The 16,088-nt window shown below is 41.8% G+C and overlaps 1 protein-coding gene across 1 annotated transcript; it reads right to left on the reverse strand.

Annotated features, from left to right (window-relative positions):
• Window positions 1-517: 517 nt before the first annotated feature.
• Window positions 518-7,628, reverse strand: Pmaip1 (phorbol-12-myristate-13-acetate-induced protein 1). Its single transcript, XM_076837389.1, has 3 exons — window positions 7,574-7,628; window positions 3,445-3,447; window positions 518-624 (listed from the first exon to the last, which is right to left on the reverse strand). The coding sequence occupies exons 1-3, from the start codon at window positions 7,626-7,628 to the stop codon at window positions 518-520; spliced, it is 165 nt and encodes a 54-aa protein (XP_076693504.1).
• Window positions 7,629-16,088: the final 8,460 nt, after the last annotated feature.

Here is a 16,088-nt window from a genome sequence, read left to right on the forward strand (position 1 = left end):
TGTGAACTTTACTTTTTCTTAAATGATATTTTAAAAATAACATCCAGTGTTATCAGAACGAAATGTTTTCTTTTACCATAATTAAATGTATAAAACAAACTGAAAAAACAAAAACACAGAGCTACTTCTTCCCCACTGCCCAATATGATCATTTGTCAACTCTTGTTATACCAGGCTGGGCAGCAACATTCAACAAAAATACTAGAATAATCTCTAAGCAAAAAAAGAAATGCATTAACAATAACTTCCCTATTTTTAAAGCTCTTCCATTCATGTTTTAAAATAAAACATGGTTCCACAAAGGTCTCACGTCCCAAAGAATGATTTCTGGGAAGCCTCCTACAGAAATTCATCTTTTGACTTGTTATGTTTTCCCTTTCCAAAGACTTCCAAAAGGAAGTGAATGCTCTTTCACATTCCTTTCAATTATAATGCAGTCTCTCCTCTGATGAAATTGGACCTACTAGGGATACTTCCTTTTTAAAGGACTCCCTTCACCCAAAGGCTTTTGAAGCAGTCAGGTTACTAAACTGAAGAGTTTGGAAATCAAATTCAGAAGTTTCTGACGGAAATTTACTTTGTCTCCAAATCTCCTGAGTTGAATGCCAGACTCAACTTCCACCTCTGAAAAGGAAAGGAAATCAAAATTAACACTGACAATGGTCTGGACTGTAAACTAGCAAGAGTTAACAGGAGGAGCTGGGGATGTGGCTCAAGCAGTAGGTTCGATCCTCAGTGCCACATACAAACAAAGATGTTGTGTCCGCTGAAAAGCGAAAAATAAAAAAATTCTCTCTCTCTCTCCCTCCCTCCCTCCCTCCCTCCCTCCCTCCACTCTCTCTTTAAAAAAAAAGAAAAAAGAGTTAACAGGACCATTCAGGTGACAAACTGAGCACCCACCCCAGGAAACAGTTCTTAAATTTTAGCTTTATCTGTGGCTGTTTTCTTTTTCTCTTTTTAGTTTTATTGATTTTATTTTTTTAAATACGACAGCAGAATGCATTATATATTTTTTAAAATATTTATTCTTAAGTTTTAGGTGGATACAACATCTTTACTTTACATTTACATGGTGCTGAGGATCGAACCCAGTGCCTTGTGCATGCTAGGCGAGTACTCTACCCCTGAGCCACAACCCCAGCCATACAATTCTTATTACACATATAGAGTACAATTTTTCATATCTTTGTATATAGAGTATGTTCATGCCAATTCATGCCTTTATACATCTACTTTTTTGTTTGTTTTGTTTTTTGCATTATGTTTCTGTTTTCCTAATGTGAGAGTAACAACTTGGAATATGCATGTAGACACTGACCCACTTCAACTCAAAAATTGTTTAAGGTGAGAATACAGACAACTATTCTTTATCATTTCGAAATTGTGATCTTCTTGCTTCAGTCTCCCCACCCACTGGAATTACAAGCATATGTCACTGGTGCCCAGCTGAAATCTTTTTTTTTTTTTTTTTTTTTTTAAGCATTCTGGATGAGGCAAGTATTTTCTTTCAAATATAGAAATATTGCATATCAAATACCACGAACGGTATCATTAATCAGCCTCCATCAGATTTAAGTGATGTCATCCTCTTTTCTCATTTAAAGAGAACATAAGTCAAATTCTAAATACCGTGTGTTATTTTCAAATGGCAATGTTTCATAGCTCAAATTCCACTTCATTAGAAATCTTTTCCTCTAAAAAAACTGCTATTTTCTTCTCATAAAATCTTATTCCAATATTAAGTCTACTTTAAAATAATTTGAAAATCTAAATTTAATCTAAACCAATCTTTGAGTGGGGAGAGGGGTACTTGGGATTTAACCCAGGGCACCTAACCACTGAGCCACATTCCCAGATCTTTTTATTTAGAAACAGGGCCCTGCCAAATTGCTGAGGCTGGTTTTGAACTCACAATCCTCCTGCCTCAGCCTCCTGAGCCACTGGGATTACAGGTATGCGCCACTGTGCCCAGCTTAAATCAATTTCTTATAAATCCAATCTGTACCAGTCTGTTGCCTTTACAAAAAGTGAAGCAGAAAATAGTTGAATCCACATGTTTATTACTTTTTAGAATTGAGATACTGTAATTAGTCTGCTATAATAAAGAAAAATGATGCTTACATATAATCTAACTTCCAAGTAAACTTTTTACTACTTAAAATTAACATTAAATCTAAACTGCTCACAATTTCACTTTTTTAATATTTCAAAGAGAAATCAGGGTTTTTATTGTTGTTGTTGTTGTTCACTTTGGTTCATACTTTCCAAGACAATGACCATGAGCAGGGTAAGTGGCAAACTCCTATAATCCCAGAGACTCAGGAGATTAGGCAGGAGGATCGTAAGTTTGAGGCCAGCCTCAGCAATTTAGTCAGGCCCTAAGTAACTAGGAAGACCTTGTCTCAAAAAAAAAAAAAAAAAAAAAAAAAAATTCAAAATAAAGTAAAATGTAAATATACTATAAATATTTAAACCTAGATTTCAATGAACAAAAGTAAAATCTTTCTTAACTCCTACCAAGAGACCTAATAAATCTTCCAAGATGCCATTCTTCATGGGCTACAGAATCAAATGTTGAGAAGTATTTACATTTCAGTAAGTGGGATATGTTAACATATAGTTCTTTAAAAAACTATCATCCAGGGCTGGGGATGTAGCTCAATGGTAGAATGTTTGCCTGGCATACTTGAGCCCTTGGTTCCCTTCCAGGCAAGGGGATTAAGAAAAATATCATCCAATATACAACTTTGGAAGTCCTCAATCTACCAGAAAAAAATCATCTTTTTCACAAGAAAAAAAAATGGAAATAGTTCTGTTATCTTTTTTAATTTTAAAATTGCTATCACAGAGGCTGGGGTTGTGGCTCAGTGGCAGAGTGCTCGCCTAGCATGCATGAAGCATTGGGTTCAATCCTCAGCACCATATAAATATAAAAAATAAAGATATTGTGTCTACCTAAAACTAAAAAATAAATATTAAAAGAAAAATTGCTATTGCAGAACTACTGTCTTTTAGGGGGGATTTTCTGCTGTCTCTTGTTCTTAGGAATTAGAAGTCAATCCAGAGCATGTTATAGATAGGTTGTCTTTGAGAAACATGGTCAGAACTCTTTTGAGTATCACAGAAAAGGACAAAGCTTCTCCATCCCAAGAAAAGGCCAGAGAGAGCAGCCTGCTGCCAATTTAGCCATGGTCACATTTGCAATGTCCCATTTCCTCTGCATGCCCTACAATTGTCTGATGATAACAGCAGCGTGACCCATTGGGAATTCTAGCCCTAAGAGCCCTCCTTTTTACAACCCTTTACAGCAGGTGATTGCTGCCTTTGATAAGATTTACAAGAATCAGTGGGATGAGATGGGGCTGGTGGGATGAGATGCGGCTGACAGACCTGAAAATCTGTGAAAGAGATGGGGGTGGGGGGTGGATGTATAAGACTAGAGACCAGCTCTTCCTCCCCTGCTATGCCCACCCCTTTCAATATGGAGGGTTAAAATGTTAACTAAGGAGAGGACCCCCTAGGCTCCTCAACTCTGGAGTCAGTCCAGGTGGGACAGTATCCAGCTTAAATACTGCTTTTGTTCTTCTTAGGGTGGGGGCAGTGGTAAGATAAAGGTTTCCAGAGGCGGAGTCTGAATGAAAGGAGAGAGAAGGTAGCTTCCAGAGCCCTCTCCTGCTCAAGACAGTGACAGTCTTCTGGGCTGCCATTGCTGCTTGGGCTTGCCCTTGTCTTCCCTGAGGCCCCTTAGAAGGGTGAGTGGAGGGAAGGGGAAAGCAGCTTGCTGGCCCGACTAAAACATAGCTGCAGCCACCTGTCATCCCAGCGACTGGCGAGGCCGAGGCAGGAGGATTGCAAGTTCAAGACCAGCCTCAGCAACTGAGACCCTGTCTCAAAAAATAAGCTGGGTTTTAAGACACATGCCTGTAATCCCAGCAGCTCGGCAGGTTGAGGCAAAAGGATCAAAAACCAGCCTCAGCAATTCCCTTTCTCTAAATGCATCATGAAAAAGGGCTGGGGATGTGACTCAGTGGTTAAAGCATCCCTGAGTTCAATACCCAGCACTAAAAAATAAAAAGAAAAAAATAAAAAGAACTAGGGATATATGGCTCAGTGGTTAAGTGACTCTGGGTTCAATTCTTGGTACCAAATAAATAAATAAATAAAAAGAGACCAGCCTCAGCAACTTAGTGAGACCTTGTCTCAAAATAAAAAATAAAAGGGACTGGGAATGTGGCTCAGTGGTAAAGCACTCCTGGGCTAAATCCTCAGTACCAAAAATTTAAAGTTAAAAAAAAAAAAAAATACAACTGTCGGAATACTAAGCTAGGCTCCCTCCCTTGCTATCTTGGGAGAACCCCCAAAGAACTAAAGAGAAGCATCCCAAAGGCAGCTCAGAGGGGCAGACCTGGCCGGATCCTGACCCTGAGGTCCCCGAGGATCTTACAGTTTGAGGGCCAGGCCCCAAGTCTCCAAGGCCCCAGCTGACAGGTACCTGTTAATGCTGATGCTGGGGTCGCTGGGGTCGCTGGGGTCAGCTGCTCATTCTTCCACCCCTTCTTTCCAGGCATCTCCATAGGTGTGACCTCTGCTACAGAACCCAGAGAATTCGGTCTATTTTCAATTTTCCTGAGCTGAGTGACACACTCAACTTCCAGTTCTGAAAAGGAAAGCAAAACATGAAATTAACATTGACAGTTGTTAGATCAAAGGGTACCCAGAAAGTTAACAAAAGTGAGAAATTGTACATCCCAAGAAACATTTCAATTTCCTTTATGTGCACCTGTCCCCCAAAATGTGAGAAAGACTTAGAACATACATACATACATACACACACAGACACACACACACACACACACACACAGAGACACTACACACTAACACACGGTGGCTCTCAAACAAAAAAGTTTAGAATATACTTAACTTTCTAATCTTTAAAAAAAAAAAATCCAGGATGAGACAGTGTTATCTTACTTTCAGATTTGGGAATTTAACTTCAAATACTATAAACAGTACCATTACCCAGCTCTGGCAGCCAACTGTGGTTATCCTTTTTGTCTCTCATTTAAAGTTGGCCAGAAAACATATATCATATTCAAAACACATTCTTTATAAATACATTTGTTTTCCAAATATCAATTATTTCATAGCTCATTATGCACTCCTTTAAAAACTCCTTGACATTTTCTCATAAAACACTTCAAAAAATCTTATTCCAAAATTCTGTCCACACTTGCTAAAATAATTTAAACAATTTCCAATTAAACTGCCATCAATAAAAATAACAGTTATAAATATTTATATAGTTATAACAGTTATATAAATATTTTTTATAATATTTCAATGAGCAACATAAGGTCTTCTTCACCTTCAAAATCATGACAATGAGCATTAAACATCATGAGAGGTGACCAAAACCTATAATCCCTGCAACTCCAGAGGGTGAGGAAGGGGGATTGCAAATTCCAGGCAAGCCGGCACAATTTAGCAAGAACTCCTCTTGAAAAATAAAAAGGGCTGGAGGATGTAATCAATGGTAGACTGTCCCTGGGTTCAATCCCCAGAGTGTGTGTGGGGTGGGGATGGAGAAGAGATCATCATGAATATAAATTTTAAAATCTGTTCAGGTGTGGCGCACCTGTAATCCCAGTGACTCCAGGAGACCTGAGGAAGCAGACAGCAAATTCAAGGCCAGCCTGGGTAATTTAGCAAGACTTAGTCTCAAAATAAAATGGAGGGTGGTAGGTGAAACATCTATAATCCCAGAGGCTGACTAAGGCAGGAGAATCCTAAACTCTGGGACAGCCTGGGTAATTTAATGAGACCCTGACTCAAAAAAATTTAAAGGGCTGGGAATGTAGCTCAGTAGTAAAGCACCTCTTGGTTCAATCCCCAGTAAATGAAAAAATTAATTTTAAAAAACTGATTTTATATTTAAAAGTCTGTTTTGTAAATAAGACCCTACTTAGATTCAAAATTAATGAGAACTGTATGTATGTGTGTATGTGTGTGTGTGTGTGTGTGTGTGTATATATATATATATATATATATATATATATATATATATATGCAAACTCTTAAATCTACATTCCAACTAATTTCTCTACAAGAGCTGAGTGAAATCTTCTCTAACTCCAACCAGAACTAATAAATCATGTAGTATACAATTTTTTAGTCTCCAGGCTCAAACACTTTGGAAATATTTAAAAACACATATTCTTTCCAGTAAGAGGGATATATTAACATACAGTCCACTAAAAATATCATTCAACATATGATTTTGGAAGCCCTGAACTCTATTGAGGAAAAATTATTCCTTTCACTGGGTGGGGGTGGGGGAGAAAAAAACTTTTCCCCCTTTTTTAAAAAAACTATTCTGGGATTAACCCAGGGCCTCTCCATACTAGGTTAGCACTCCTACCACTGAGTTAAACTCCCAGGCCTGTTTCCTAAATTTTTTTTTGTATTGCAGTTACACACCAATAAACTTATTAATATATAATTAGGCTAGAGAGAATTATTGTCGCCCCTTATTACTGAGAACTAGGTTAGTCTACTACGAATTAGTTAGATTTTTCAGAAACAGGGTCAACACCACAAAAGGTGAGAAAACTTTTCTATCTCAAGGAAGATGCAAAGAGCAACCTGGTGACTGTGCGAACTTCGCCATGGTCACATTTGTATCACTTCCTCTTAATGCCCCACAGGTGCCATAAAATTAATGAAAATGGTGGCCTATAGTTGTCTGATGTAACAGCAAGACGACCCTTATTGTTCTCCTTGTTACAACTCCTTAGTAGGTAACTGCCGCCTTTAGTGAAGTTTACAAAGATTTACAAGTGGGGGAGGGGAGGGCCGATCCAAACAGGACCAGGCTGCAAGTGGCCAGACAGGGAGGGGGTTTGGGTACCCAGAAGGAGGGTCAACTCCTTCCTGCTCCACCCACCCCAATCCACTCCTTCCAATATCGATTGTTAAAACGTGAACTAACCCCTTAAGTTCCTTAGCTCTGATTCCTAGCAGGGCCTCCATCTATCCCCGGTCAGTCCTGAGTGGGACAGTGTCAACCTTAAACACTGCTTTTGTTCCTGCCGGGTGGGGACGGTGGGAACAGATCCTCTCAGAGGTGGGGTCCAGAGGAAGAGGGGCCATCTAGGGAGGCGGTGGGGGGCCTGGTGGCTCCCGGAGCCCCCTCCCGCCCTCGCTGGTCTTGACAACCACCTCCTTTGGGGCGCCGCCTACACTTGCACTTTTTCTCCCCGCGGCCCGGAGGAAGGCCAGGTGGAGAAAAGGGAAAACCAGAGTGGACGCAGCAGGTTGGCCCGGCTAAGATGCGGCTGCATCCCAGTCCCAGGCCGGGCTCCCTCCCTCGCGGGTCCCGCTTTCTTGGAAGAAACGCCAGAAGAACTTCCCGGGGGGGGGGGGGGGGGGTCCCGAGGGCACGCGCCAGGGCGCTGAGATGGCCGGTCCTTGGAGTCCCCGGCATTCTTCGCCCAGCCCCTGAGGGCACACCCGCCCCGACTTCGACCTCGACCCCAACCCCGCCAGGGTCTCCGATTGCCCAGCGGCTGGGTACCTGGCGCCCGTGCGGGGTTCGGTGGCGCGCGCTTACGCGCCTTCTTTCCAGGCATCTCGCCGAGCGCCGCCGCGATCTCCGCTGCAAACCTGGGGAACTCTGTCCCCCGACTCAGGAGCTCAGGCTTGCGTCGGACGCGAGCTGCACGCCGGGTCGGCCAGCCGGACAGGGACACCGGGCGCGCCGAGTTCCTGAGGGCACTCTGTGCCGGGATCCTCAGAGCTCCCGCGCTGGGGCCACTCGCGAGTCATCAGGGGACTTCCCCGGTGACGTAACGATACTTGACGCGGGCCCGCCCCCGGCCCGCCTCTGCTCGTCCCCGCCGTTGCGGCAGCGCGCGCCATTCTGGAAAAGGGCTGCCGAGCGCAACTTGTCCGGACCCGCACCGGCGCCGATCCGTAGCGGGGGGCGCTGGGCTCCGGGCCGGGGGGACCCCGCTCGGCCCCAAAGTTACTTCCTTTAAAAAGGGGATGGGAGAAAAAGGTCGGTTTTGAGAATCTACGAACACCCCAGGTAGAGACGGCTGCTGTCGACGGGGGCCAGGAGTGGCGAGAGACGCCAGGAGGAAAGCTGGGGGGTGGGGAGAGGCCAGGCGCCTCCTCCTTATCACAAATTGGCAATTAGAGACTTACGTAATAACAAACCCTGGGAAGGGTTAGGACAAGGAAACTTAGAATTCGGCGTGGATAGTACCGGGGAAGTGAAAAGAAAACTTTACCAACAGTAGAAAAGGTGCCCGAAGCCAGGTGAAAAAAGTATTAGGTCCGAGAACAAAATAAAGCATTGGGAGTGTTGGGGAATTCTGCACACTGGAACCCCGCACGTGGTGCGTGCGTTGGGAAGGGGTGAGAGTGCGGGTAGGTGGTGGGAGGGGCCTGGTTCTCTGCCCTGGGTAGGAATATGATTTTTAAAAGCTGTGCAACGTTCTCCTTGGATATGTCGGTATTGCATATTCCTGGATGTTCAGTGATAAAAAGAGTGGGTCATCATCATAAGAAAACATTCAAATCTTTTGTAGAGGGAGGGATGAGATTCCTGGGAACGTGATATTGCTATTACAGTATTTGATTGGTACTTGAATATTACTGTATAAAGGAGTGCTAGAGTTAGGAATAGTTAAGAGATATAATAAAGGGTCAGTTCTACTAAGAGCTTTGGCTTGCATTTTTCTCATTCTGTCCCCCAAACAAGTCTTGAAAGCTGTCCTTCTTAGCATCGTGGCCACTTAACAGGTGCAGAAACTGTAGGTTTATAGATATTGAGAAAAATGCCCGAGCTTCACATGGGCAGAGAGTCGTGTCCTGCCTGATCACACAGGGAGCAAGACCTCTTATCCAACTAGGCCTTCCTAGCAATCACAACCTTTAGAAAATGAGTGTTTCTACATCAACTTAATTGAATGCAGAGCTTCCAAGTCGGTTGCATACAGCTGCGTGGACCTCCTAGAAGAGTTTGCTTTGGTTCACAGTGTTGCTCTGCAAAATGTCACAAGTAAAGGTTTGAATAGATTCCCAACTTAAAAATTGAATGACTGAACAAATTTAAAAAATGAAAGGTTGAATTAAAAACTCAGATGTCCAGCATCTCTAGGGAAACCAGAAGCTCTGGTTTCATTTTGCAAAAAGTGCAGAGTAGGCTAGAAGTGGAAGTCACCCCCTTCAGAGGGACCTGGAGGCTCCCATTCACCAACATTCCCTGCTGTTTGCTTTTCTCATTTACATTATCTGGCCCCAGTAGGCATCTGAGCTTGTTTATTTATCTTAAATCATTCAATCAACACAAACCAGCAAATATTTATTTATTGCTTGACCCTGCATAAGGTATAGACAATATTATAAGCATAGGACAAAACTACTCTTGAGTTTAAACGACTTTGTTTTGAGGCTGATGTTGAGTGTTTTCGAGTATGGTAAATGGTAGGGACAAAAGCAGATCAAATTCAGGATGTGAATATCAACACGTGACGCAGGAAGCCAAATGGAGATCTGCCCTAAAATCTGTTATCTTAAACCTAACTCAAAACCTCTGTGACCCTCTGAAGGGTCATGTCTACTTCCTTAATTCATAAGAATAAAGTTTATTTCTTAATTGCATAAACTAGTAAACTTCTGTGCAAACCATGCATTCTGAAATGCAATGAATACACACATACAGGAGAAAAACAAATTGTAACACTGTTTATCTACAAAGGGTGTATCAATTCTGTCCTCTAACATTATCATTATGGAATGTTTTTGACCCATACTGGACACAAACTGTAGGCATTTCTACCTTTAAAAGAATTGCAAATTCAATTGGCTCGGAATAAGAAGTAGGGGAAGGGAGGGGAGGGGAGTCTCAGAAGTGTCTCAAAAGCAGCTGATGGAGGGCATTTTCATTGGGGAAAAAATGGTCCATAAATTCTTTCTGGAACTAACATTTTAAAAAGGGAATTAGAAGAAGAGTTTGAAAACTGGTGAATCATTTAATGTTGAACTTGTAAGAAGAAATAGGGATATTATGGCCACTGAAGCTAACAAGATAATGATTAAAAATTTATCATGAGCTGGGCAGGGTGGCACATGCCTGTAATCCCAGAGGCTCGAAGACTTAGGAGGACTGCAAAGTCAAAACCAGCCTCAGCAATTTAGTGAGGCTCCTAGCAATTTAGCAAGACCCTGTCTCAAAAAGTGAAATGGGTTGGGGATGTGGCTCAGTGGTTAAATACCCTGGATCAATGCCTGATCCAAAAAAAAAAGATTTATCATGAAGCATTATAATTCCCTACAATTTTTTTTTAAAAAAAATTAGGACTGGTGAGGGTAACTATTTTTAAAAATATTACCAGAGGGCTGGGAATAAAACTCAGTTAGTAGAGTGCTTGCCTTGCATGCACACAGCCCTGGGTTCAATCCCTGGCACCACAAAATAATAATAATAATTACCAGATAATTCATTTTCATGGACCAAGTTCAAAAATGACAGAGAAAGCATACCTATAATTCCAGTAGCTAAGGAGGCTGAGGCAGGTGGATTGCAAGTCTAAATCAGCCAGCCTCAGCAACTTAATGGAAACCCTTTCTCAAAAAATTAAAAGGACTGTAGATGTGGCACAGTGTTTACGTACCACTGGGTTCAATCTCCAGTACAAGAAAAGAAAGAAAGAAAAGAAAAAGACAGTAAAAATCTGGAAGGTCTGGTAATCTGTGTTGTCATTTAGAGTGTTTGTTTAAAAAGGTGTCTATAGATGCTGGGCGCAGTAGTGCCCCCCTATAATCCCAGCAGCAGCTCGGGAGCCTGAGGCAGGAGGATGAGAGTTCAAAGCCAGTCTCAGCAACTTCGAGGTGGTAAGCAACTCAGTGAGACCCTGTCTCTAAATAAAATACAAAATAGGGCTGGGGATGTGGCTCAGTGGTTGAGTGCCCCTGAGTTCATTCCCTGGTGCCAAAAAAAAAAAAAAAAAAAAAGGGTGTCTGTAGATACATATGTGTGTGTGTTTAAACTGACATCAATAAACATGATTAGTAATAGAACAGTCATCCATATATTTCAAGCAGAAAATAGGATTTGACAGATGAACAAGAGGATATGAGAGATGCATAAAGGAGTATTTAGAGGAAGCATGTGATGAAACATACAAGCTGTAGACCTGATTCTGTTTGTTCCAATAAAAGGGACTTTTTTTCTTCTTCTTCTTGTGTAGCATGTTTATTAAAAGAAAATTCATCTGAATTCCCCGCTTTGATCAATTAAATCTCTGTTTCAGTTCAGACGCTGTGGTAGGCTATGGAAAGATAGAGACTCACAAATATCATGTGAAATAAGAGTCACTTGAGCACCTGGTCAGAAAACCATCTGATGATGGAGCTCTGGCTGGATGTGAGATTCTGCAACTTTTACAAACTCTGGTGATTCTAGTCTGTGGACAAGGTTGAGCAGCAAGACTACAGCCTGTATGTTTTGTTACGGGGATAGTGACTGGCAGGTGCAGTAAGTTGTGCCAGGGAAATTGAGACAGGGTGGCTTGGGAAGGAAGCTAAGCAGCCAGAAGGGGCATCAGTATAGAGACCTAATACCCAAATAAAGAGTTGGCCCAGCAGTGAGGCCAAGGGGAAGAAGTGTGACTATGCTGACCATGTTGCTATCCCGAGGCTGGGAGTGATGCCACCAGGGGAATTTCGGTATTATTGTGGGGACTCCACAGGAACCACTGAATGTTTGAAGCAGATGATCAGATTCTAGGAAGCTCACTCTGGCCACAGTGTGACTAGTTTGGTTGTGGTAAGACCTGAGACTAACTTGCAAAGGTATATGACAATTTTCATACAAGAGGGTAGTGCCAGCAAAGACAGTCACCATTTCAACGTGTTTTATTAAAATTCCTCATATTTCCTCATCCAGGTAGCACGTGTCCAGTTCCCCCTCCCCCGCCCCCAGCTTAAATGTGCATTTTATCCTGTACTAGCATCCTAGGGCTGTGGTAAGAAATTCCCACAAACTGGGTGGTTTAAAACAACAGGGAGGAAAAAAAAAAAATTCTCTTGCAATTCTAGAAGAGATCAGTCCAACATCGAGATGTTGGCAGGTTCTCATGCTCTCTCTGAAGTCCCCTGGGAAGGAATCCTCCCTTCCCTGGCTTCTGGTGGTTGCCTGCAATCCTTGAATTCCTTGGCTTGGAGATGAGACACTGCAGTGTCTGCCTCAGCCTTTATGTGGGTCCAAATAAACTTCCCTCTTCTTATAAAGACATTAGTCATTAGCTTAGGGCTGGGTTAGGGCCTACCCCAGACCAAAATGACATCATTTTTACTTTTTTATTTTATTTTATTTATTTTTGGTACTGGGGATGGAACCCAAGGGCGCTTTTATCACTGAGCTATTATTCCCCATCCCTTTTATTTTTTTATTTTGAGACAGGATCTCACTAAATTGCCCAAGCTGCCCTTAAACTTGTGATCCTCTTGCCTTAACTTCCTGAGTCACTGGGATTACAGGTGTGTGCCACTGCACCTGTTTTCCACCCCTCCCCACACCTGGTTTTTTAGTCTCCTTTATTCTTAACACAACCATTATGCAAATTTTGTTATCTTTACTTACACTCCTGTCTTCAGTGAATGTTTCTGAACATTGTAACTGCATGCAGTGTGTGTAAAATTCTATGGAGTGTATTTCTAACGATGTATCCACAGTAAATTCTTTATCTTTGGGTCCATTGTTTTCCTTCCTTCCTAATAAGGTGATCAAATGGACAGCTCACAACAGACTGGGACATTCAACTGCTGGTAAAACTTTGGGGTTTGTCTTTCTCTTCTCTCCTATTCCCCTAACTTCCACCAGTCCTGCTACTACCCCCTTCTTTGTTACTTACAAATTATTTTCAGTTTTAACTTCTGTTGAAGCCCAGATATGGCATAATTTATTTTTAAATTTTATTTCTTTGTTGTAGTTGGACACAATACCTTAGTTTTATTTATTTATTTATTTTTATGTGGTGCTGAGGATGGAACCCAGGGCCTCACACGTGCTAGGCAAGTGCTCTGATGCTGAGCCACAACCGAAGCCCATGGCATGATTTTTTATTTATGCTTCTGATCTAAGTGGGGGGGGAGTTACAAAAGTTTGATCCTCTTAGGGCCAGTTTGGTCTAGCTCTTCATTGCTGCTTTTGATTTTCTCATTGGCTGATTCTGCACATACAACACCCAGAGTGTATATTCTTTATTTTATTCAAACTAGTTCCTAATCTTTCTGTTTTGTGGATTATCACAGATAATGACTATCAAGCATGTTTGTATTCTCTTTTTTTTTTTTTTTTTTTGGACCAGGGATTGAGCCCAGGGGTGCTTAGCCACTGAGCCACATCCCTAGTCCCTTTTTATATTTCATTCAGAGACAGGGTCTCACTTAGTTGCTTAGAGCTTTGCTAAATTGCTGAGGCTGGCTCTGAACTCACAATCCTGCGTCAGCTTCCTGAGTCGCTGGGGTTATAGGTGTAGGCCACTGTGCCTGGCATTTGTGCTCTTGTCTGTGTATTTTCATTTAAATACAAAAGTTCCAGAAGAGAAATAAACAATAGTATGTTTCAGAAATTTCCAGTGAGAGGCTGGGAGTGTAGCTCAGTGGTAGAGGGCTTGCTTAGCATGGAAGAGGCCCTGAATTTGATCATAAACACTGGGAGAAATTAAAAAAAAAAAAAAAAAAAAAAGACAGCCAGTACAATGATGGGAGTAGGTCAGGACTGCCTGGATGTTTAGCTTATTTATCAATTTTCTTTTTTTTCATATATTTATCAATTTTCAATAAGAGAATAAATCCAATTAGTTTAGAGATTTCATTGAAAAGAGACCATTAACAAATGCTAGTCTATCAAAACCCCAAATGTCTGGTGATACAATTATGTTTACATGGTTATTGACTAATTCCTAGTTATGTAATTCATTCTTGTGGGAGAGTAGAAAACAACTGTCCAAGTGCAGTCAGTGTACAACCTCAGGATTGATTGATGAGCTCATGTAAAATGCAGTCCTGACCTCAGACTAGAAATACTCACTTGGCCCAGCGCAAGCCCAGCCAAGCCCTGTAAATGCCAGCGACTCCAGAGGCTGAGGCAACTCAGTGAGAAGTTAAACTAAAATAAAAAATAAAAAGTGTGGCTAGTGGTAGCAGGTACAAGGCCCTCATTTCAATCTCCAGTACTGAAAAAAAAAAGAAGATATGTTGCCTGTCTGGAAGCTTCAAATATTTCAACTTGTGTGAAAAATTATGACCCATCTGTGAGGATAATCAGTGGCTACTGCCTTTATTAGGAGATACAATTTCATTCTGGCAGATAGACTTGGAGATTGAGAGAGGCTGAAATCTTTTTTTTTTTTTTTAGATGGGGGGAGGGAAGTGGGGATTAAACCTAGGGATGCTTAACCACTGAGCTACATCCCCAGCCCTTTTTTAGATGTTATTTAGAGACAGGGTATTGCCAAGTTGCTTCCAGCCTCACTAAGTTGCTGAGGCTGTCTTTGAATTTGGATCCTCCTATCCCAGCCTCCTAGCTGCTGGGATTGCAGGCTGTGTTACCATGCTCTGCTGAGGCTGAATTCTTGGTGTCTATCATTCATGCTCATTTTAATCTATCAACAGCACCCACAATGAGATTGAGTATCACTAATAGAGAGCCGCAGGGGGCTTTGAAAGTGATGGAGACCAAGATCTCTCACACCAACCTCCCCTTGGCCTTCTTCCTCAAACCCACTGAGCTCCTTCCCTCCTCCAAGCCCTTATCCTTGCTCGTCCCTCTGCCTAGGATGCTCTTCCTCCTCCTCTTTACATGTCTGCACTCTGCTGGTCCACTCAGGACTCAGATAAATGCTACTTTCTAAGATTCCACTTTTCAGGTCCCCTTCTTCCTCTGGGGGAAGTCTTTTCTGCTATCCTTTAAGAAAGCCTTCCACTTTCCACTCTAAAAAAAAAAAAAAGAAAGAAAGAAAGAAAGAAAAAAGAAAAAACAAACAAACAAATGCTACTTTCTTAGGTCTTCCAGACTATCATGTCCAAAATCTCCCATCTCTACCCTACAAATGGCTGTCTATCATGAGATTTGTTTTATCAAACTAACTATTAAACTGACTATAACTTGTTAATATTCTGCTTCCCTTTTTTTTTTTTTTTGGTACCAGAGATTGAACCCAGGGGCACTCGACCACCACTGAGCCACATCCCCAGCCCTGTTTTGTATTTTATTTAGACACAGGGTCTCACTGAGTTGCTTAGCACCTTGCTAAGTTTCGGAGGCTGGCTTTGAACTCGTGAGCCTCCTGTCTCAGCCTCCCCAGCCATTGGATTGCATCATGCACCACTGCACCCAGTTTACGTTTCCTTTTGAATTGAAGCCAAGGAAGTCAGACTTTGTATATTTTGGTTCCTGCTATTCCAGGCACATGGCAAATACTGAATGACTCCGCGTTAAATAGAAACAAGGCCATGTGGGGCCTGTTGAGAAGGACTTTCTACTAGTAAGATAGTTTGTGGACTAGTTTTTTACTTTCCCACATTCAGATAGTGGAAAACCAAAACTGGAGGAGGTTAAATCATTTGTGTACATTCACAGCACCAGTAAACAAATGAGTAGCCATTGTGAGTCTTACCCTTCCCCTAGTTCATTACAGTTTTTGATTGATAGGAAAGGAAGACAATGATCAAAAGAGATTGCAGACACTGAGCATTTAAAATATGCCTGTTTTTTTTTTTCTCTACAAAGTTATTTCCTTTTAACAATAAGCCCCCAGGTTTTAGAAGTTTCAAGCTCAGAGAGAGGGGAAATAGTTTACTGCCTTTGGGAAGGAATACCAAACATATAAAAAAAAACTTGAAGCCATCATAGGTGAGAATTTTCATAATCTTGGGGCTTGTGAAAACCAAGTCTCAAGGGCATACTTGACTTCCTAGAAATGTAAACGTTTGATGGGTGAAATAACCCTATGAACAGAGTCAGAAGACATCAAGATCAGAACTTCTGAAGAACAAAGGCCATACAGGTTCAGGCC

Source organism: Callospermophilus lateralis, chromosome 17 (genome assembly GCF_048772815.1).
Source record: "Callospermophilus lateralis isolate mCalLat2 chromosome 17, mCalLat2.hap1, whole genome shotgun sequence".
In the NCBI taxonomy this organism is placed as follows: Eukaryota; Metazoa; Chordata; class Mammalia; order Rodentia; family Sciuridae; genus Callospermophilus; species Callospermophilus lateralis.